Source organism: Gossypium hirsutum, chromosome D06 (genome assembly GCF_007990345.1).
Source record: "Gossypium hirsutum isolate 1008001.06 chromosome D06, Gossypium_hirsutum_v2.1, whole genome shotgun sequence".
Lineage (NCBI taxonomy): Eukaryota > Viridiplantae > Streptophyta > Magnoliopsida > Malvales > Malvaceae > Gossypium > Gossypium hirsutum.
The window spans coordinates 18,828,021-18,853,162 of NC_053442.1; the positions used below are offsets into that span (position 1 = coordinate 18,828,021).

Consider the following 25,142-nt stretch of genomic DNA (forward strand, 5'->3'; position numbering starts at 1 on the left):
AAGTATGTGAATCTTGCTTATTGGGAAAAATGACTAAATCTCCTTTTACTGGTAAAAGTGAACGAGCTAATGATTTATTGGGCCTAATACATTCTGATGTATGTGAGCCAATAAATATACAGGTTAAAGGAGGATTTCACTACTTCATCACTTTCACTAATCATTTCAGTAGATATGGGTATGTCTATCTCATGCGCCATAAGTCTGAATCCCTTGAAAAGTTCAAGGAATTCAAAAATGAAGTATGAAATCAACTAGGAAAAACAATCAAGACACTTCGATCTGATCGAGGTGGGGAGTATATGAGCTTAGAGTTTGATGATCTTTTGAAGCAATATGGGATTGTCTCACAACTTACTCCTCCTGGTACTCCTCAATGGAATGGAGTTTCTAAGAGAAGAAATCGAACTTTGTTAGACATGGTTCGATCCATGATGAGTCATGTTGATCTGCCGACTTCTTTTTAGGGACATGCACTTGAGACAGCTGCTTTCACACTAAATCGTGTTCCATCTAAATCGGTTCAAAAGACACCATATAATATGTGGACTGGGAAACGTCCTAGTATGTCTTTTATGAAAATTTGGGGTTGCGAAGCTGATGTTAAACATCAGACGTCTACTAAGCTTGAACCCAAATCTGAAAATGTGTTTTTGTAGGGTATCCAAAAGAAACCAAAGGATATTATTTCTTTGATCCCACTGAGAACAAAATACTTGTTGCTCGGACTGGTGTCTTCCTAGAGAGAGAATTTGTTTCTAGAAAAGGAAGTGGGAAAAAGATTGAACTTGATGAAGTTCGAGAATCGCAAAATACCACTGAACTAGAGATAGAACAACAGCAAGTTCTATAAGGGATTGAGGAACAAGTAATTGCTGTAGAAACACAACCACTGCGTAGATCTTTAAGAGAACCCCAAGCACCTGAGAGATATGGATTTCTCATTACAACACATGGTGACGTTCTACTTATAGATCAAGATGAGCCTAGAACTTATCAAGAAGCGGTGATGAGCCTAGACTCTGAGAAATGTCTTGAAGCCATGAGATTTGTGATGGATTCCATGTATGAAAACCAAGTATGGACTTTGGTTGACCCACCCGAAGGGGTTAAGCCCATAGGGTGCAAGTGGGTTTTCAAAAAGAAAACCGACATGGATGGTAATGTACAAACATATAAGGGGCGATTAGTCGCTAAAGGTTTTCGCCAAGTTCATGGTGTTGACTATGATGAAACCTTTTCTCCTGTAGCTATGTTTAAATCCATCAGGATCTTGCCTGCTATAGCTGCATTTCATGACTATGAAATCTGGCAGATGGATGTCAAAACAGCTTTCCTTAACGGGAAACTTGAAGAGGATGTGTACATGACACAGCCTGAAGGTTTTGTTAATCCAAAGGATGTTGGAAAGGTATGTAAGCTACAAAGATCCATTTATGGATTAAAGTAAGCTTTTCAAAGTTGGAATCTTCGTTTTAATGATGCAATCAAAGAGTTTGGTTTTTTTCAAAAATGAAGATGAGCCATGTGTTTACAAGAAAGTTAGTGGGAGCACTATAACATTCTTGGTACTGTATGTGGATGACATACTTATCATAGGAAATGACATACCTACCTTGCAGTCTATTAAGTCTTGGTTAGGAAGTTTTTTTTCCATAAAGGACTTAGGCGAAGCCATTTACATCTTAGGAGTAAAGATCTATAGAGATAGATCAAGACGACTACTAGGTCGAAGCCAAAGTACATACATAGATAAAGTACTGAAAAGGTTCAGTATGGAAGAACCTAAGAGAGGATTCCTACCTATGAGACATGTTATTTCACTCTCAAAGGAAATGTGTCCTTCAACTCCACAAGAGAGAGAACGCATGAGTAAAATTCCATATGCTTCCGCTATTGGATCTATCATGTATGCCATGTTATGTACCCATCCAGATGTCTCATATACCTTAAGTATGACGAGCAGATACCAAGTAGATCCCGGTGAAGGTCACTGGACCACAGTCAAGAATATCCTTAAGTACTTGAGAAGAACAAAGGATACTTTCCTAATATATGGAGGTGAGGAAGAGTTAAGTGTAAAAGGTTATACTGATGTCAGCTTCCAAACCGATAAGGACGATTCTCGATCACAATCAGGTTTTGTGTTTTGCCTTAATGGTGGTGCTGTGAGGTAGAAAAGTTCAAAGTAAAGTACAGTAGTTGATTCTACAAGAGAGGCCAAGTATATTGCAGCTAGTGAGGCAGCAAAAGAAGTATTTTGGATCAAAAAGTTTATTACTGAACTAGGGGTTGTGCCTAGCATATCAGATGCTAAAGAACTCCGATGTGATAACAATGGAGCCATTGCACAAGCTAAAGAACCAAGACCTCACTAGCGATCCAAACATATACTTAGGCGATACCATCTTATTCGAGAGATTATCGATCGAGGGGATGTAGAGATATGCAGAGTACCTACAGATGATAACATTGCTGATCCCTTGACCAAGCCTCTGACACAGCAGAAGCATGATCATCACACTAAGTCACTTGGTATTAGATATATAAGTGATTGGTCTTAGTGTTAGTGGGAGATTGTTAGAGTATGCCCAAAGATCAATCATGAAATGGTTGTAATAACATACTTGATTTATCATGTTTATTAATATAAAGCGTTACCATTATTATTTCAGTTTCTTTTCTGTGTGTATAAATAAACTATTTTATAATAATGTCCTGAGAATAATATGATTATTCTTAAGAGATCCTTAGTCAAGTATGATTGTTGGATAGGACAACGATAATGCATTAAGACTAGCATGCAGTTGATTGATGATAAAGAGTTGACATTGATATGGAATGTCAGAATCGATACATGAATATGTGTGTTAGAGAACAACATATTGGACTGACCCATTATGAGTATGTTTCTTGGATTATTATGTAATTGTCATGACATTACTCATAGTGATTAATATGTATATGATCCTCAGACTTGAGACCATCATAATCCCAACATCGTGAGTAGTATATCTTGATACAGTCAAACGTACACCGTAACTGGTTGTTCTATAAAGACTGATGTTGGATATACCACAATCGATGTAGAGGGATATGGTTGGTCGATATAGAATAAGTCCCTCCTACATAATGGGAGTAATATCTTAGGCCACTTGATTAAGTGAGACTAGAAATGTATGGCCATGCTCAAATAAGTTGATATGAGATGTCATACTTATTTGTATATCGTAGTCTGCTTAAGATATCAAGGAACATGGAATGGACTATGCAAGTGTGACTATTCCATGACACATCCAATCCAGAGATAAAGGACTTAAGGATTATTGCATAAAAGGTTAATCATAAAAAGGTTATGTCGAATCATGATCTCTTGTGACTTAGGTAGCAATGATGCATTGCTAGATGCCACTCATTGTTTGTAACATTGGAATCGTTCTAGTATTACTGCTAACGTTACAGGAACCTACAGGGTCACACCCTATAGTTGAAATGAACGGAATAAGCCATAGCTGGTATTGTTTTTGGGGGTCGCTTGAATTAAATTAATTATAGAATTAATTTAATTCGGTAATCAAATTTCCAACATATTATGTACAATGTTGTTGTACGCATAATGAGGAGATGAATTTGGTTAGCATATGAATTCAAATAAATATATGGTTTATCGAAATTATATTATAATTAATGTAATTATAAGTTTTGGTTTAAAATATTATTATATTTATTTAATTCCTAAAAACCCTAAAAATAAAAGATTTATAAGGATCCCATTTTTCCTTTGCTTGGGTCTAGCAACCGTCAAAGAAAAATCACGTTCAAAACTGTTTTGGGGATTTCTTCCGTTCGTAGTCAACTGGGTGGATTATGTAGAGGCTGGGATCACGATAGATTGTGGCTTAATTCGACAGTAGATCAGACTACTCGTTGTTGAGGTGTTGTTGTCTACTCAGTAAACTGATCAATTCAAAATTGTTGTTTGTTTTAAAGGTTATTTAACTTGTAAGAGTTTCAAAAAATAGCTTTCCGAAAATTATACTGACTTTGCTAGTTTTTATACTAAGATTTTATATTTTTATTTTATGTTGCCAATCTTATTATTAGTTGAGAATAAGTGAAATTTCTTTTTTTCCGGTCTATGATCTATACAAGTTTTAGCATTTCTAAATTTTTATTCAAATAATTTGCATGTTATAATTTTTATTCTTTTAGAATGTCCATCAAACTAACATCTGTTGAGGGTAGTGTTACACCTCCTACTTGGACAGATTCTGGAAATTTGGTAGGTGAAGCTTCAAACCAAACAAAGGGGACTGTCGGGAAAATAAAAGTCATCCCTCCAAGGTCAAAATTTTGGTCTCACTTCACTAAGATTATTAATAGTGATGGTGCAAGTAATGCTAAATGTAATTATTGTGAAAAGGAATTTTGTGGTGATGGGAAAAAATGGTACGATGTCACTGAAATATCATATCAATTAATGTAAGAAAAATCCTAATAATATTGTTGAAACTAGTCAAGGACAACTATTTTTACCTAGTAAGAGAGTTGAAGGGGGGAAGGGTATCTTTTAACTTGGATATTTGATCAAGAAGCATGAAGGAAAGGGTTAGTACAAATGATTGTGATTAATGAATTACCTTTCAAGTTTGTTGAAAGTGAAGGCTTTAGGAAATTTATGTTTGTGGCATGTCCTAGGTTTCATATTCCTTTACGAATTACTATGACTAGAGACGTTTATCAATTGTATTTAGATGAAAGCGATAAGACAAAAACAACTTTTAGGAAGTTCTTGTTCTAGAGTTTGCTTAACTACTGACACATGGACTTCTTTACAAAAAGTTAATTATTTGTGCATCACTGCTCACTTTATTAATAAAGATTAGATATTGAATAAAAAGATTTTAAATTTTTGTCCAATTTCTAGTCATAAGGGTGAGTCATTGGGATGGTGATTGAGAAATACCTGTTGAATTGGGGGATTGATAAGTTGTTTACTGTCACTGTTGATAATGCAAGTTCAAATGATGTTGCAATTGGTTATTTGAGAAAGAAATTTAGCCCTTGAAGGGTTTTAGTTCAAAATGGTAACTATCTTCACATGAGATGCATGACACGCATTGTGAATTTGATTGTTGTTGAAAGCTTAAAGGAAATGAATAAGTCTGTTGAAATGTTAAAGGGGCTATTAGATATGTGAGGCAATCTCCAACTAGATTACAAATATTTAATGAGTGTGTTGTGGTGGAAAAGATTGAGTGCAAGATGATGTTGTGTCTTGATGTTTGTACTAGGTGGAACTCAACCTACTTAATGTTAGACACTGCTTAGAATTTTAAGAAAGCTTTTGAGAGATTTGAGGAGCAAGATACAAACTTTAAGGCTGAACTTAAAAGGGGGGAGGGTTGGCTTAGTGCGGATGATTGGGCTAGTGTTAAAAACTTGAGGGATTTCTTGGAACACTTTTATGAAGTTACTTTGTGTGTTTTCATCAGTTCATATATCACATCCAATAAATTTTTTTGATGAGCTTTCTGAAATTAATATCCATTTACAAGATGCTCAGTCAAATATTGATGTTGAATTTAGTGTTTTGGCCATGAATATGAAAGAAAAGTATGATAAGTATTGGCATGATATTAATAAGATGAATTTGCTTGTGCTTGTTGCTTGTTGAAAGACAAATTGAAATATCTTGATTTTGCACTTAGTGAAATGTCTAATGTTGAAAAAACTTATTAAATGATGCAAAAGTTGAAGAAAGATTTGTATGAATTGTTTGATGAGTATAAGCCTCCACTTCATAATGCTTGTAGCTAATTAAGTGTAGCAGCACTTGTTTCTCTCAGTGAACCACAACAAAAAATGAAAAGACGAATGCAAGCTTTGTATAAAAAGCGTGAGTTAGAAAATGGTGGTGAAGACAAAACGTCTTGGATAAATATCTAGCTAAGGCTAATGAGATTTTTTTTTTTGAAAATTTTAATATTTTAGTGTGGTGGAAAATGAATGGCCCTAAATTTCCCACCTTTTCAAAGTTGGTCAGAGATGTGTTAGCTATATCAATTTCTACGGTTGTAAAGGACGTGTGCTAGATCAATTTAGGAGTTCTTTAAATCCTAAAATTGTACAAGCTATTGTGTGTACTCAATATTGGATTCGAAAATTATCATCACAAGAAGACATCAAGAAGATTGAAAAACAAATCCAAGAACTGACAAGATTGAAAATTATATTTTTTTTAATTTAATAGTTTCAATATTTTTACCACATCATTCCTACATTAACTTATTTAATTATTTCAATTTAGACTCTTTTTAGAATGTATCAGAGCCTACCCTTAATTAATGAACTTTCGTGAGTTGAAGGGTATGTTTGTTATCTTATTCTTGTTAACTTACAATCGATTCATTTTTTTATATTATTTGATTTTTTAAATGCATATATTTATATTATATGCTCATTTTTTGCACATATTTTGTAGGTATAATGCACATGAAAATATTTTGGGGAGAAGAAATAGATGCAAATGTAGAATATTAAAGACTATTACATTTTAATTATGTGTTAACTTTCAATACTTATGCAGTGTTTTTAATGTATTATTTGTTGTTTTCACCTCCACTTAAAATTTTTTGAACTATTAAAAAAATCAAATGAACATTAACAATGTATATTTTTGATATGTTTTATACTTATTTTAACCAAAAGATAAAAACATATAAATTCTGGTTAATTTGGTGATTCGACTGAATTAACCAAAATAGTTCAGTTCGGTTAATGTGTTTGAAGAAAAATCGGTTCGATTAACGGTTAAAGATATTTGGAGTTCATTTAATTCAGTTAATGCTTATTCAGTTTAGTTAATAACCGAAACGACCGTTTGAACACCCCTACCAACAACGACCTGAGTGCGAAGCACGATATTTGATTTCAATTTCGATCGATACTCCTGAAGGTTCTTGATTGTATCAGCTTGGTATTTTTCTAAGGTAGCTCACTGTTTTTCTTGTAAACTCCCTATTTCATCATTGTGTCTCTTTTCAAGCGCATCTACCTCTTCCTTGTGAGAACCTTCCATGTCCTTTGTTTTCCCCTCTAGTATGCACTTCTCTTCTTGCATTTTCTTCTCTCTTTCTACCCAACTAATAGTAGCACCCTCCAAAATTCTATTTCTTTCTTCTAGTTCCTTATACATATCGTGAGATCCACTCATTACTTGCTCACCCTTTTTTATTTCTTCCAAAAAATCCTTCCATTGGAGCTCCTCATCAGCACAAGCTTGCCGCAACCCTCATGTAATAACTTCACTCTCGGCAATGATCATTTGCAAAGACCCTAGCAGTTTATCTATAGAGGGTCGACCCACACAAATAGAGGAATGAGAAGGGTAAACACTCTCCTTCACTTCCCTAGGAATGTGCTCTTCCCAATGCCTCATTACATCACTCAAAGAGAAAGGGTATTCCCCACGCTAAGATTATCATGCTAGGGAAATAACGTATTAACCTCACTAGTAGATGACCTCATTTTTAGTAACCCATCAAGGGTCTTACACTGTGCAGTACGAATTGTCCCAAAGCTTGATCCTTCAAAGAGTGGCCCTTGTGGAACACCTCACGTTATAACAGGGGGAGGTGCTAATTGCATGGTGTTTTCGGCTACAGGTGTCGCGCGATCCTTACCCTTCTTTCGGCGAACTTCCCCTAAAGTTTCCCTAATATTGTCATCACTGGTACCCTCAATGCTTATAGATTTTTCAACAACTTTCTGCTTATTGTTAGCAGTACCACTATCCTCCTCAATTGGATTCTTTCTAGTTCGTAAGTCCTGCACGAGAGTGTAATACCCCTTACCGGGTCTGGTCGCCGGATCCAAGTAATGAGATGTTACTAACAATTACCAAACAATTTCATATAATTTATTAATGAAAATCTCATATAAATATTAAATTAACACAAATGAGCATGTATAAATACATTATTCAACCTATCTCAGGTAAATATTGAGTATACAAAAGCTTAAAAACAATTTGGGAATGAATAGGGATAAATTTGAATTAAAAACAAAAAGTCGGGAAAAATTTGGAACGGCTGTGTCCTAAGATCGTGTGGAAAAGTTAAGGCCATGTGGGTGGGTCATATTGTCATGTGAGCAAACCGTGTAACAACCTAATACCGTGTGAAATTAGGGTCACACGGCCGTGTGGGTAGACTGTGTGACATAGTTCAACTCGTGTGACTCCAAAACATGGCCGTGTGGCCAGACCGTATAACTCTCTAAGACCATGTGCAGCAAAAATTACCAAAATTCACAAGGCATATGGTCGTGTCTCCAGGCCGTGTGTACTTGTAATTACCTTTCAAAACAAGTTTTCTAACATGCTTCACTTAGGCTACAAATCTTCCATTTTAAACTACAGTCAACCATTCCAAAAGCAATCAAAACAAGCTAATTTCATCATTTATAATCACCATCCTAAATGCCTCACCAATATACCACAATTGGCACCTCAATTAACAATTCAAAGTTAACCAAATGAATATATACAAATGCACCAATATGCCTTCAAGGCACCTCAACAATTTCCATCATTCTAACATAATCAAAAGAGCATATAAATACCACTTCAATAGTCACTAAATGATATACTCATCTTCAACTTCTAAAGCACCAATTAACCATTCAATCAATCTACAACATTAAGCATTAACCTACCAAAACCTCCGTAAACATAACCTAAAAGTATATCATCCATCATTCACATCCAAGCATCAATCAAAACACAATGCATACCATGATATTATCTCATCCATTTGAACATTAGACATAAAACAAAACAACCTAACAAGTCATCAACAACAAACCATTAACATCACATGCATACATATATATACATAGCCTTCAAAATGCCAACCAACATAATGACTTATAAATATAAAAAAAATTCCTAGGTACATGCTAAGACCAAAAGAACAATTCACCAACACTTGAGTTCGGGATTGCCTCTGGATGTTGAGTTGATGATTGATTCTTTAAGTACCTAACTTGCGCATGGAAAACAAAATCATATGTTGATATAACTCAATGGTATTTCTATAATATGAACATTTAAAACATAATATAAGTCATAATGATGCATAAACTTAATAAAGATAATATGCAATATATAAACTCAATAGGCTAATTCACATAGTCATTAATCCCAGTATGCTCATTTTACCAGTATTAAGACATAGCAATCACATTTCATAAGTCATTTGCAAATTAAACTAATGTAATGGCACATTTCATCTCAATTTCTCATTTCAAGTGTTCATTGAACAAATACAATCAATATTCATAGTTCAATCTATTATTTCATATTACATTTCACATTTCATTTCATTCCATAACATTTATTATTTCAGTAGCATCGCTATTTCAATAGCATTTCCATTTCAATATCATTATCTTGATTTCACCATTTATTTCCCTATTAACACGACTTAAACTTGAATGGATACAAGGATCCAACCAACACACCAGTTTAGCACCCAGTGCCTCATCCAATAAATCTGAAACAATTAGTTATGCCTAGTGTTATAAATAAGTTTGACACCCAGTGTCTTATTGGTTAAACAGAAGCAAATTGGCACCCAATGACTTGTAGTCGAAGTAACCCTGAACTCTCCCTATCCTATGACATGCCAACTATATTCGACTCTGCTCGGACAGTTAATAGGGTATTTAATTCATTCTTCTATATCATTCAATAACTCAATTCACATCAATTTAATCATGAACTCATTCATTCAAACATATGGAAACATCAAATATCTCATTTTGTAGTCAATTTCCATATTTATATGAATATACGCATGTTTTTCACATATAATCAATTTAGCCCCTATAATCATCAATCAATTCAAATCATCTCAATTAAACAAGGAACCTCACCTTACATTCTTACCATGCATAACCAAATCAAAATGCATCAATTACAAGTTAGTTCGGATTATAAAAACACAAACCGTAAACTCTAAGCTATTCGTTGACAAATTTGTCTTTTCCTTTCTTTTTCGAGGAATACAGGTCGACGTTAGCCACAGATTAGAAAAACATAATAAATTATCAATAAAACGTCAATTTCACATTCAATTTCTAATTTATGCAACTTTTACATTTTATTCAATTTAGTCCCTAAAATCGAGACTAACATAACTTTCACATTTAGCCTCAAAATTTTATACTATTTTCATTCTAGGTCTAATTTAACTTTATTTTTCACATTTCTACCACTAAATTTAAAATTTGTTTATTTTAGACCCTATTGCACAAATTTAACAATTGACTTTACAATCTAGTCCTTAGTCAATTCTAAACTTAAAATTTATCAAAATAACACCTCAAACTCCAAATATTCAACAATGGTAACATTCTAAATCTTTAACAGTTCTAAAAATTATGACATGGGTCAGCTAATTTGGAGTACCGAGATTCCAAAAACATAAAAATTACAAGAAAATGAGTAAATTGAACTAACCAATTTAAGGTTTGAAACTTTGAAAACCTAGTCGTGCCTCATCTCCCTTTCTATTTTGCTTCGAAATATTTTGGATGAAAAGGAAATAATGTTTCTCTTTCAATCCACTAATATCATCTTTTAAATTTCTTTTAATTTTATTTATTTTTATTTTATTATTATTTCTTTAATTTAACTAAAATTTATAATATAAAATATATATAACACTAAGTTTTAACCAGTCACATATATATTATTATATAATGGTTTATTTACTTTATAAGTCTTATATATTAAATTCTAATTGTAATCTCTTAATAATTCTTACTTTAATCACTTACGCGATTTAGTCCCTATACTCTAATTAAACACTATTTCGATGAAATTACCTATTCGAAATTCAATTCACTTCTAATGAAGCTTCGTAAATATTTAATAAAGATATTTACGAGTTTGGTTCACAGAAACGGAGTCTCAAAACTATACATTCTGATACCACTAACTTTCAGGTCATTACAAAGAGACCTAATATCCATAATTTGCCTAAGTTTTTTCCACGAGCTACCACAACGTTGTGAATCTGAGTCCGCAGCACAAACAACAACAACACCTGCATTATCAATAAGGTTACCGACAACATCACTTTTCATTGCATGGGAGCTTACAGCACCTTCCTGATCACCGGTAGAAAAGGAAGAACACTTGCAAGGTAGCAACTTACAATATGAATACAAAAAAATTTACGAACTCCGCTTTTTTCCCTAACAAAATCAGCCCCAATTTGTCAATAGCGCCATGGGGCCAAGCAAGCTCTGCAGACAACACAAGATCGGGGTTCACACCACTCGTAATGTTAACCACCCGAAAACCATTAGGAATTGACTCCAAAAGACAGTACCAAAATATATTTCGTACAGTTAGGAAGTGTTCTAATCTCAGCACGTGACCCTTACATAACTTTGCATATTGGGTAGCGGGGATCTCAAAATCAAAGGGTTGCCGCTGCGTGCAAATGTTTGTACTCGGAAGAGACCATGTAATCTGGAAACTAAAATCATCTTCAAACTTCTATTTTAGTTTTATAGATTTGCACTGATTAATCCGAAGATTTGACGACCAATTTCGAATAATTGAATCAAACCCTTCCTAAGGAAAAAATAAGTCATCCCCCGCGAATTCTCTCGATTTGAAACTTTCAACTAGTAAATACTTTGAAAAACACACAATAGGGGAGGTTCATCTCGAATACAATAATTAATAAAATAAGCAACAAGTATCCACCAAGAAAAACTCGTGAGCTATCCTGGTGAAATTTGATACTCTTGCCGCATGGTATAGAAAAACGGATGAAGGGGGAGGTGGAAGCCCGCCTCTAGTAAATGCAAAGGAAACAAAAAGCTTTCTTCAATATCGTTTAATCTTCTCTCACCTTTTTTAATATCAAAATCGAAGGTGAAATTTGACAACTTAATTCTGCAAATAAAAAGATGCCAAATCATCTCCACCTTAGTCATCGTACACCAATGTATGTTCTCCTCTATGAGAACACAAGCATTGCGCTGCCTCTTGCAACCACCACCTTCAACGTCCACCCTAAATCAACAACCCTGGTTGCCACGGCTCGTTCGACCACCCCACCCTATTATAACTCTAGCCATATTAAACAAGCAAATGCAAAACAAGATGAGTAATAGTCGATTAGCTTACCTATTAGGAGATAATTCCCTCGTTCTGCCAAACATACACGATGCCCAGATCGAATAGTTCCAAAAAATTGACAAGGAAGAGAACAACAACAAACTGGGATAGGAAGAAAATATTTGGAAAGAAAAATTAAAACAAAACAAGATATGGAAACAAAATATTTATGAAAAGTAATTTAAGGATTCAAGCAAAATAAGGAAATGAAATATTTATGAAAAGTAATTTAGAGATTCAGGCAAAAAAATTCTCCCTAAAAAGGGAAAAAAATCAATTAAATTTTAGGAAAACAAATAAAAGAATAAAATCCTCAAATAGAATTTAAGGAGAAGCAATCTAGGGTTTAAAAAATTATTTTACCTTAAGGAAACGAACCGTCTGAAACTTACTCAATAAGTCTCTACTAAAAAAATGCCTGATAAGCCCCCATTTATACGATCTACATGTGTAAGTTGGTCTCAGAAGGGCCATTTTATAACCCTTCTTTGACAAAGTGTGGGACATATTGTTATAGAGTACTTTAGAAATTGAAAATCGACCCAGTCACATGAAACAAAAGGCCTGATCCAATTTGCGAGTAGCCAGGGCCTCGCGAAGTGCCAACACCTCCTTGACTTACAAAGTGCCAAGGTGGTCCCTCGTCACCTCGCTAAGTGCCAACACCACCTTGGCACTTCGCCTTGAATCCCTCATCACCTCGTGAGGTCATAAACTGCCTACCGTTAACACCATGCGAAGCGTGACCTTTTCACTACCTTACGGGAGGAGACGTGTTTCAGGGCACATGTCTAACCTAAGGGGGTGAACGTGTTTTGGGCATGGCACCTAGTGATCCCCTAGTATGTCACACAGAGAATCCGTGCCTTATATATATGAGAAGGATGCTCCTAAGAAAGGAGAGACAAAAGAGAACCTCAACACGATTATTTTTAAAGCTATATCTATTTATTTATTACAAGTGAATTTTGTTTTATATTATTATTAGTATTAATATTAATATTAGATACATAGTTATTGAAAAATTTTAATTCCATAAGTAGGATTCAAATATCAATAAGAAAACTTAATTTTTATTTTTTATTGCACATTAAAGAAGTAAATGTGACTTTCTAAACTCTATTTGTTAAGTTTAAACTTAATATTATCTACAAACAGTGGTTCAAATAACTTTCTTTCATCATCATCATCATTTATCTATTATAATACATTTTGTTGATTACATTGCCATAATTTTTAATTATTTATTGTATGTGAATTTTTGTATTTTAATTATATATTACTTGTTAAAATTTAACATTTTGTATAATATTGTTTTTGTTGTCTTAAATTTTCTTCCTATATTATTATATTTTATTTTAAGCAATAGTTTAATAATTTTTTTCGTCTTTATTTATAATTAAGACAATTTAAGAGGCGAATGGAAAGGAAGGGAGGGCCTTGCTCCCTTGCTTAAATGATCCAATTGCACTTCTAGCCCTACTTAAGCTTAAATAATTTAATTTTATTCTCTTTTTCCTCTTTGTTAAATGAAAATTTTACATTTTTGACACTTCTAGAGAATTAATAATTCAATTTAAACTATTTTAATATAACTTTCTTAGCTTTGCCTCCCGAAAAAACTCAGTAAATGTGATTGTAAGTATCTTATATTTCCTAAAAGAACAAAATCTTACATTTCAAATAAATGAACCAAAGCAATATAATATACTCATGAACATGCTAAATAATTTTAATTTTTGTAATCTTATTACTAGAGATAATCTTACATCACCATTCAAATGTTTATTATGTAAACTACACTTATAGTCACCCAACCCAACTATTAGTATTTTTGTTGTCACCGAACTATGAAAAGTTACGGAACGATCATCCAACAATTCAATTTTATATTTGCTGGTCACCAACTGGCTAATTGTGTTAACTTTTGAAATTGACATAATAACCACTTTAACCCTCAATATTTATACATTGTGTCAATTTAGTCTTAATTCTAAAAAAATTAACCCTAAAAATTTACACATTGTGTAATTTGGTCTCTCTCTTTTTTCTTTGTAGTTTGCTTTTCTTTGTGACCCTTTCACCTAAAAAATTAAAAAAAATCTAAATTTGATTGAAAATATACAAAAATAGAAACACCCAAAAATAAAATATAATGATTTTCAACTTTTCTTGTTCTTTTAAAATTAACCCTCAATATCACAAAGAAAATTAAAAGTAAAAAAAAAGAGATCAAATTGCACAATGTATAAATGTCGAGAGTTAAAATATTTTTAGAACCAAGACTATATTGACATAATTTATAAATGTTGAGGGTTAAAGTTGCTATTACAACAATTTTAAGAGTTCCCACCATTAACCATATAGTAACAAAAAAAGAAAATTAAATAGTTGAGTATCTGTTTTGTAATTTTTCATAATTGAGTTATCAAAAATAAAATTTAATAATAGTTATGTAACTAATAGTATAGCTTACCTAAATTTATTTTAATTAAGTTAAATAATTTTTTTAAACATCATTTAAAAAAAATGAATCTCCGTTTTTTTATAAATTAAATGCCTAAATTATTTGTAATCCTCAAATCACTGAAGTTTATAATCATTCCAACATACCTTCTTCCAAGGTTTTTACAATAGAATAGAAAATTGATACGGTTAAATGTAAGGAAAAACTGAGAGCAGTACACCATGCATGAGCAAAGGAGGTAAAATCTGTGGTGGATAGTTAAATTTTTTGTTAACTGGAAATCAGTTAGTTTGATTTGTTGAGTAGGAGGGAATGGGCCAATTGTAGATTCGCCGAATCCGACAAATTATTAAGGTACTACGATACGAGTTGCCAGGCCATGTCTGCTACTGACACAAGCTGTAAGAGCCCAACCTCAGATTTGGGAGACACATCATTTGGTCCACCTCCTTTCAGATTTTTAAGATCATTATTAAATTTATATTAATAGTTTGACATCAGTAATAAATATTTTTTTTGCTATAAAATAAAAAGATAGGAAGTAAAAAATAAAGAAAATAGGAGAGTATTGATCAATAGGTTTAATTTATGATGCTTCTCAACAGTCTATATTTATAGATATAAGAAGTATAAATGAAATAGAACTCTACTTCTAATGACTATTAAAATCTAAAGTTTATCCAAATTTATTCTGATCTTAATAAACATCCACTTAATAATAAAGTATTCATAACACTCCCCTTATTTTTCCATCGATAGATAATGTGTCTCGTTAAAACCTTACTAAGATAAAAACCTCGTCGGAAAAAAATCTTAGTGAAGGAAAAAGAGTACACATATCTATAATACGCATAACATGCTACCTCATTAAAAACCTTATTAGGAAAACCCAATGGGACAAAACATCAGTTAAGAAAAAAGAGTACAATGCGTATTTACTCCCCCTCATGAAAACATCACATAATGTCTCATATTCTACGTATTCAGTCTTGAATACTAGTTTTTCAAATGGCTATTTAAATGTATTGCTAAATATTTATATCACCATTCTTTTGGAAGTCATGAGTGAGAGAAAATTTTAGGGAAATATATTTTGATCTCTTCAGAAGTTTCAACAATAATCATATCAAACTTTAATCATGATTTTTCTATAAGAATATAAATAGGTATTTTGGATCATTTTATAATCCTCCTTCGACTACTATTCACTAAGTCAAATTTACCACATATGTTCAAATTATTTCAATTCATATAAATGAACAATTTCCCGAGAATTTCAATATGCTTCTAGCATTCTAAATCCTTCAAGGATTTTAATATAAACTTTACTATATAGTTATTCATAAAAGGTTGTAACAACAACCATTAGATGCAATTAGTAAATGCATTTGTATCAGTAAACTTCTAGTTTACTTTAACATGCATTTCAATTGTACTAATAATGCCAATATAAATTGTGACAAATTGATAATTTTACTGTCATTCCTTTTACTTTGTATCCACATACAAGTACTATTGTGACATTTATTACTGGAAATGTATAAATCAATGTGAAGTCTATAATGCCACTAAGTCATCAAAATAAATATAATTTCTAAACAATTATATGCAATATTCGCTTAAGGGAATATGCCAAAATCTTCAAATGACTAAAAAATGATTATAAAATTTATTATATTTATTGTACACATTCACTTCAATGAATGTGTAAAAAGTAATTCAAACAATAACGTAAGCATATATCATATTTCTTACCAATAAGATTATATAGATACCATCTATTTCAAGGAGTGATAAATTAGTATAAACCATTAAGCATTTTGTACTAAGAATAGACATTTGCCAACATTTTGAATCATCCATCTTTTTTTTTTATCTATTTGTCAATAATAATAAGTTAAATTTTCATAATTGTTATGAATTGCTACATTCACTTTAACAAATGGAGCAAAACTGGTGGAACAAATAACTCGTTATTTTGTTTAGCTATAATGAGATATGAGATCAATTTAAAATACTTTTAAAGCCTTTTTAACAAGAGTTTTGCACAATCAATTAACTACCAAGAATAATTGGCTAGATCATGTATAGAAACAAGCCTAAATTAAATATATCAATAAAAGTCACATCTCAAACATAAAAATAAAACATAATGAAAAACTAGAAATTTTTTTCTTTCATAACCATCATCATAAACATGCATGAAATTTAATTCAAAATCCAACCATTCATGCTAATAGAACTTTTCATTTATAATTGCTCATGTCATTTCTCTAAATAATTAACACATGGAATAATATAAAACGCATAAACTACTACCTTTAACAATTCTTTGAACTAAATCAAATCCGTATAACCATAAAATTCATTGGTTTATTAACACAAATTTGTATACTAGATATGTTTTAATCAAATATATTATTTAATTATAAAATCTACTATAGCAACATAAATAAATTAGTTAAAATTCATTTTCATGAACAATTGAGATACTTAAAATCATATGTAACCCATGTAATCAAAACTTAAAAAGAAGACCATCTCAAATGTTTCAACCATATATCAAGTTGATTTAATATTTAAAGATGTACTTTTTTTTCTGCATTGAGTCTTCAACTCTAGTAGTAGACTTTGAATCTGATCAAAATTTATTAATAGCAAACTTTGAGAGTGGATCTTAATTTATAGGTGCACAATAGGAGAGCAAAGAGAGAGCATTTTATTAATAAATATGAATTATTTACAATGCTTCTCCAAGTTTATATTTATAGACATAAAAAGTATAAATGAAATAACTATTAGAATTTAAAGTATATCAAAAACTTATCCTGATAATAATGAACATCCATTTAATAATAAAATGTTCATAATAATTTTAATATTTATGAAATATTTGAATCCACATTATTTACTATCATTCGCATACAAATTTTACAGGAAGGTTTTTCACTCTTTTTTTTTTTAAAAAAAAGGGAGAAGAAGAGGTAATCCTAACTGTCAAGGATAAGAATAGCTTCATTGGTCAGTTTTATAGACCAATTAATAAATAATGGGCGTCTTAGAATCAAGTATAAAATTCACCGGTATTAACTTTAATTTAATATGTAATTTAATACATGAATCTTGATTTGGTATTAATTATACACATAAAATTTCAATTTTGATTCAAGCATACACATTCAAAGAAATAAATACATCAATTTATTTTTATATTGATAAATATAATTATATGTGTATATAATATATAAATATAAAATGATGTTATATCAATAATTATGTTAATAATTTGTGAGAATTGAATCAAATAAAAATTTTATGTATAATTTAAAGATTTATCTCATTTTAAGCTATTATATATTAGAAAAGTAGGTATAAAAAAACATTTCTACACATAAACTCTTAGGCTTCCTTATGAAAAAAAAAATTGTATTGAATAGAGAGAAACCACTCCCTTCACGATGATGTCCCTTTTCTGTAATTTAATAAACTATATACATGCAAACCTTATATTATTCCTAAAGGAAAAGGTTTACTATTAACAAATCATGACATGAAGCTTGGAATATGAAAACAATCATATAAATAAAATACTAAAATTGTCATCTTTATCTTTTGGGTTACTTTTTTTGATTGGAAGAAGCATTTTTTTCTCTTAAAAATATTTTTATCACTTGGAAGAACCTATCTTATTTTGACTGCGGTTATCCGTTACCCTCAATGCCATTCCCCACTTTTCAGTCATTTGCTTCTAGGGGTGGCTGCTGATTACTATTATGGAATTACAAAAATTATTAAAACCAGCCATCAAACTTCAAACAACAATGCTGGAAATCTGATTGATAGAATTGGTATATAACGTTACATTTTTTAAATGAAAAAAAAAATCCAATTTCACACTCAAATTTCAACACCAAAACCATAATAAAAAATTCATCAAAATGGAAAACCTTTATCCCTCGTCTCAAAACGTCCATTTCCAGATCTTGATACGGAGATCAACCTTACATTTGGCGCCGGAGACATTGGCCGCCGCCGGCGACTTACCTTTCGGGACAACCCCTTTAATCCCATCGCACGTAACTCTAATCCCAACTTTCTTGCTCTTCAACCCACCCATTTTCGCTGTCACTTTAGTATCCATCTCAACTTTCAACGACACTCCATTCCCTTTCTTCAGTTCCGGTCTCAAGTTGTTCACCGTCTCCGCGTCCAAATCCGAAGACGACGCCACCGTAACCCCCCTGAAAGTCGACTCGTCCTTGCCGTCACTGACGAATGCCGGCAACGTTCCGTTCCCTATCAGAACGTCGCCATTGCTGGTCACACATGAAATGACGAATGGGTCGTACGAGAAGGAGAGATGAGAGTTGGGGTTTTTGGAAGAAAGGGTTAAGTTGAAAAGGGTTGAAAGATGGGAAGAGGAGGAGTCGGCGGCGGTTTTGAGCTTCAAGCGGTGGATACGGAGGGAAGCGAGGGTGAATGAAGGGCGGTGAGGGCGGTAAAAGACGTAAAGGACGGTGCCAGTTATGGCTACTAAAAGGGCGAGCACGAGGACTATGAGGATGATCCAGAAACAGCAGCAGCAACAGTAGTTGCGCCGTGGACGGTAGTTGCGACGTCTGTTATGGGGCTGTGGACGGTAGGGTAGGCGGGCGGTGGGGTTAATGAGGTGGGATTTGGTAGTTCCGCCGTTGGTTGTGGTGGAGGTAGTAGTAGTAGTAGTAGTAGGAGCTGCTGCTCCGCCAGGGGCAGCGGTGGCGGTGGGTTTGGAGGAAGGGAATACTTTGTCCGCCATTGTCAAAAACTGAGAAATGGAGGATGTTTCGAAGGAAAAGTTGGGAAATGGTGAAATTTGTAAAGGGAGAAAGAGTGAATTCGAGGAGAAGAATTGAACATTGAAGTGAAAGACTGGTACTTTCCACCTTTGGATGGTGCCACCTCACCATATTTGAATTTATTTATTTTTTAAATTATTGTGTTTAAAAATTTGGCCACTCACATATTTGTATTTTAATATAAGCATTTAATCGAATTTTTTAAAATTATTTTGGCCAATCAATTTTGATAATTTTATATTTTAATTTTATAATATAATTGATTTTTAGATTAATTATTTTGATTAAAATGCAAACATATTTTTTATGATAAAGAGTAATGTCAAATAGTTCATTTCCTCACATATTTTTTTTAATAGTATCAACATTTTAATAAAAATAATAATTAATGGAATTAAATTATTGAGTTAATTAATAATATTATAAAATAATTATATTTAAAAATTTTTAAAAAAAAGAACCAGCTTTTCAAACTTGAATGTCAAGTCAAGGTTTTTCTTTCATTTTGGTTAATGTCCGAAGGAACATCTTACACGTTGGTTAGGGTCTTTTTTATTTTAGATCTCTTGGCTTTTGAGATGTGATGATGCGTAAACTATCAGAAAAAATTATTAGGTTCACTTTTTTTTTTTCAGAGTTTTAGATTTATTAATTATTTTGTCTAGGTACGTTGAGACAAAAATTTTGCTCATTGCTTTTTAATGTATTGGTCACTTTTAATGGCGGAGTAAAATTCATTTCTTTCGAAAAAGTTTTAAAAAAATTAAATTTCGAATTAACTTAATTAAGTTTTAGATTTTTTTTGAGTTAACTCGAATTAATTCGAGTTCAAGTTTGAATTTTACAATTTAAATAATTTGAAAATGAACAAATTGGTCTCTCTCAACAACAATTAAAATAAAGTTTAAAATAATTTTAAAAAATTTAATATAATTTTCAAAATTCAAAATATTTATAAAAGATTCAAAATTTATACTTTTTAAAAGATTATAATTAAAAAAACTATAGAATATATAAAGAAAGTTAAAATTTTTAAAAAAAATTTTAAAATAATAATTTTGGGGCTTAATCTTAACTAAGTTAATTAATTATTCAATTCTATTATACTTAAATAAGTTAATAATTTTGTGTTGATGGAGCTTGTTCTTTACCCATCTACAACGAATGTTTGTTATTTTTTCTCTAAATTGTATGGTTCTATTTATTGAATGAATTAATGAATTTATCTTTCAAAAAAAAATTATTCAATTCTATTATACTAAAGCATATTTTTTCTTATTTTTCTTTAAAAAAAATTTCAAATATATATGGTTTCAAATGTATGTGCTCTAACATAGAATTAGTTATATTGTAAAATTATTTTAATTTTTCATGTTTAATTTTTTAATCTAACTCGAATAATTTCGTTCGATTCGTCAACTTGAATTTCATTTCAATCGACTTGATCTAAAAAAATTTCATATCGAGTTAGGATGATAAAATAAGACTTGTCAACTCGATTAAAAATTCATAATGTTATAAATTATACTTATCAATGATAATTAAATTTATATTTCTATTTAACCAGCTTGAAATATTGGTTACGATATTTTTTTTTGTGTAAAACTAGAATGAGAAAATGTAATTTACCAATTCCTTTTTGTTTATCAATTCCTTTTTGTTTAAGTTTCAAATGAAATTATTGGGTAAAATACAGAAAAATGTCATTTTTTATAATAATAAAAATTATCAAATTAGGCCGATTTTTCAAAAAAATTGTGGGATTAAGAATAAAAAAAAGTTGAAAGCGTTTTCCATAATGACTGCCTCACTCAATGGTTACTTAAATAGCCTTTTAACACCCCCTCCCCCAGGACTAATTTTTCAAGTCAATCTCAACTCATCTCTCTCACATTCTCAAATATCTCTCAATTCCCCCTTAATTTCTCACTCAATTTTTATTCCTCTCTCAACTCTTTTTTATTATTATTAAAATTGTATTAAGGTTTTTTTTAAATTAATTTTTGTATTACAATTGATTTCGTATTTATTGAAATTAGTAATGGAAAAAATCTCTAATTCGTTTAGATGACAAGCATATTTCGGTCTATCAATTGCAAATGGTAAGAATTTTTTTATTATATTTAATCTAATTTAATTTAAATATTTTCTTTGTTATACTGAAATTTAATATTTTGTATTTTTTTATATAGTTGGAAGATCGGATTTTGGAGACGTATATTCAGAATCTACTCGTTCCTCCATCGTCTTTAATCGAAACCATACTTGAGAGATGCGAGAGTTTTGCACATGGTCTAATTGGCTCGCGCACTCGCGCACAAAAACAACAATTTAAAAAACAATTTATGAGTTTGGTTGTAGTGCAGACATACAAATCAATTGTAATATTTATAGTGTCCGATGGAACACCTGAGTATTCCAAGGGGTCGAACCCAAAGGAGATGGTGATTGAGTAATAAATAGCATACACTCTAGATTCTAAGCAGCTATTGGTACGATTTTATAGTACAACAAATCATGCCAAGAAAATTTTGTAAGAAAATTAAATACGCTACTCTAGGGACCAAATTGTAAAGAGCGTAAAAGTACAAAATTAACCAAAAATAGGCTGAAGTTCAAATCAAAGCCACTAACTTAGTGTCGTGTTGGTAGAGGTATTCATGGGTCGGGCTCAACTAAAAATTTATGCCCATTTACTGGGCCCGAGCCTAGCCTGAAAAATGGGCCTAAAATTTTACCCAAGCCAGACCTGGATAAAAATGCTAAAACCCGGGCCTGACCCAGCCTACCCGTATTAATTTTTTATATATTTTTTAAATATATATAATACATCAAAAATAGTAAAAACATCAAAATAAATATTTCCCAACAAATTGAAAATAAATTTTAAAAAATATGTATGCTTAAATAGCACTAAGATAGATGCAATTTAACAAGTAAATGCCTTTAAAATAATAACAAAATTAACAATAAAATAAGTTTTATATAATATTCAAACAATAACAACACAATAGTAGCAATATAATAGTAAAATGGTAGCAAAATAAAGAGAAAACAACAAGAAAATAACATTAAAAAACAAAAAAGAGCAGATTTTTTTGTCCTTTAGTGAATTTGGGCCAAGCCGGGCCAGGCCCGAGCAAAAAATGTCTTACCCGAGGCCCCACTCATTTTTTAAGCAGGCCTTATTTTTTTGTCCAACCCATTTTTCGAGTTTATATATTTGCCCAAACCCTCCCACATTTCGGGTGGGCCTTCGGGCCAGGCCGGGTGGCTCGACCCATGAACAGGTCTACTTGTTGGGGTCTAGTATTCTGGGTTACCACCAAATCCCAACTGTTAGACGTTTTGCCTGCCACGGTTGAAATCTAGGGCTAAAACCGATGAGTGTTTTCTTGTTGATGATTCTGAAATATTATAATGAGAACTTTCTAACAAAGCAGTGAACCCCCGCACAACTGTGTTGTTGGACTCTAAACTTGTTCTTCCGTTCCGGCCTCTTGAACTAGAACATATGTTGACCTTCGACCGCTTTCATCTGTGTTTGCAAACTCCGCATATAACTCGAGTATGAATGATCCACTAGCAATATGCGTTTGCACCATGCCTCCATCCCCCTTACGCCTCTGATACCGAAAACGTCATATTTGACAGGGTCAACCAAAACATAAAATCAATATTTCAATGATGATACTCTCATTTGGTTGAATTTGACGATTTTTCGCCTAATTCTTGCACGCAACTTCGGCAATTGTATGTTAGGGTTGAAAGCCAACCATGCTGTGTTCTCAGATAAAAAAAACCCATTGCCTCATGGACTTCACCGTACTAATAAACAACATTATTTTGTCCACTCATTTTCAATGAAATAACCTGTTTCACATGTTTGAAACAAAAACATTATGCAGAAAAATAGAGTTGTAATTATATATGAGCAACAAAAATTGAACATTTATGCAATTACGTGTTTGCTTCAAATTATGCCTTACAAAATGCCTTGCGAACTTCCCCTTCTTGCAATTTTGTTTGCTTGGAATTGCTTTATAACACTCAATGCTGAAAGCCATCCTTTTATATAGCCGGGGTGATTTAGAAAATTTTCCCGAGTGAGTGGCAGAGGGAAAATGCACCCTACGTGGAGCATTTTCTCACTTCCACTTTCAATGCCTACAATTTCCACCTCACCCATTAGATATCCTGAGATTCTCGGGATAATATTTTCAAAAAAATTCTGATCGACCTCAACCTACCATAAGCTATGAGTGATCAAAACTGAGTTGCATTTGAAAAAATCGAAAAAAATTACAAACTAAGAGTTAATCGAATCGAGTGGTTTGAGTTTCGATTTTGAATCAAATTAAAATTTACAATTCGAATATGAATGCTGTAAATACCCTTTTGATACCTATCATTTTTGAAAATTACATCGAATTGTGCTCTAAATAATTTCAAAATTTTAAAAATAATATTAACTTTATAACTTAAAAAATAATAAAAAGTTTAATTATTAAATTTGTAATAATATATGAGGAAGAAATAAATTATAAATTATTAAAGTGTAAAAGTGCAATTATACTCGCATGTAATTTCATAAAAAAATTGAGACTAGAAATTTTTTAGGGAGGGCCAAAATGAAGTTGTATATTTTTATTATAATAAAAATGCAATTTCACTATTTTAACAAATTGTAGAGAATTAAATCAAATTTTTATCATTTTAGAGGTGAAGGTGCTAATTTAAAATTTTATAAATCATTAAAGAGGGAAAGGAAAAAAAATCATTTTACTAGCTCCGCCATGGACAAACCTATCATTTTTGTTTTATACAATATCTGTTAAGAGAAAACAGATAGAGAGAAGTTTAATAGGAGTAGGCAAACCATCCCTTTTGCATTAACTTAAAACCGAAGTAAAACCAAAGTAAAGTTACTAGGTATTTTGGCAGTAGAATTTTTAAGACATAACGGGCTCTTTTAATAAAATTTGTTTTATAATATTATTTAAAAGCATTTGGCAGCTTTTTAATTTTTTTGGATTTCAGTAAATTTTAGTTCTGGGGAATGGGGATATGACAACATAATCTCAAGGTTTTTCTTTCAGGAGGAATAAACAAAATTCCTAAAAAATTATAACTGAAAAACCCAAAGAAAATCTGAAAATAGTGCGTATTGAGTTGTGGTTGTTGAGCCGAGAGTTAGAAGTAGGTAAAGCATGATCATCTATTCATCATATTTCATGCTTCCCTTTTTCCTACCAAATTACAAGCATTTGTTATGATGTCATTTTTCTTATTGAATAAAACCGTAAAACCAATGTCTGAATTTGGTAATACGATATACGTTGATATGGATGGTGAGACTTGATCTCCCAAGTTATTTCCCCTTACCTAAGCTACCACCCAAGGGCTTCCCTTTTACCAGTCTTAAATTGATAAAAGAGAAATAGAGTATGCAAGCCTGTATATGGACACACTTTGGTGATTATAATAAAGCAAACGTGCATTTAGAAGCATCTTGATTTGAAGTTCACTAAGCTCCATTCAAAATCAACTTCCAACATACCTGGAAAAAGAGGAGGATGAAACCGGGAAATCTTGTACCAATATTTTGAGCATGAATTTCCAAGAAAAAGAAGAAGAG

The 25,142-nt window shown here is 31.8% G+C and overlaps 1 protein-coding gene and 1 long non-coding RNA gene across 2 annotated transcripts; both read right to left on the bottom strand.

The window, feature by feature from the left end:
* Positions 1-10,891: 10,891 nt before the first annotated feature.
* LOC107900329 (uncharacterized) lies at positions 10,892-12,655 on the bottom strand. Its single transcript, XR_001684893.2, has 3 exons — positions 12,566-12,655; positions 12,212-12,304; positions 10,892-12,143 (listed from the first exon to the last, which is right to left on the bottom strand). It is a non-coding gene; the product is annotated as an uncharacterized lncRNA (long non-coding RNA).
* Positions 12,656-18,630: 5,975 nt separating this feature from the next.
* Positions 18,631-19,464, bottom strand: LOC107900035 (NDR1/HIN1-like protein 13). The gene has a single exon (XM_016825762.2). It carries the CDS (start codon positions 19,462-19,464, stop codon positions 18,631-18,633), a length of 834 nt encoding a protein of 277 aa, XP_016681251.2.
* Between the last annotated feature and the right edge of the window lie 5,678 nt (positions 19,465-25,142).

Coding starts and splice junctions, on each gene's coding strand:
- LOC107900035 (XM_016825762.2), bottom strand. CDS start 19,464: ATGGCGGACAAAGTATTCCCTTCCTCCAAACCCACCGCCACCGCTGCC.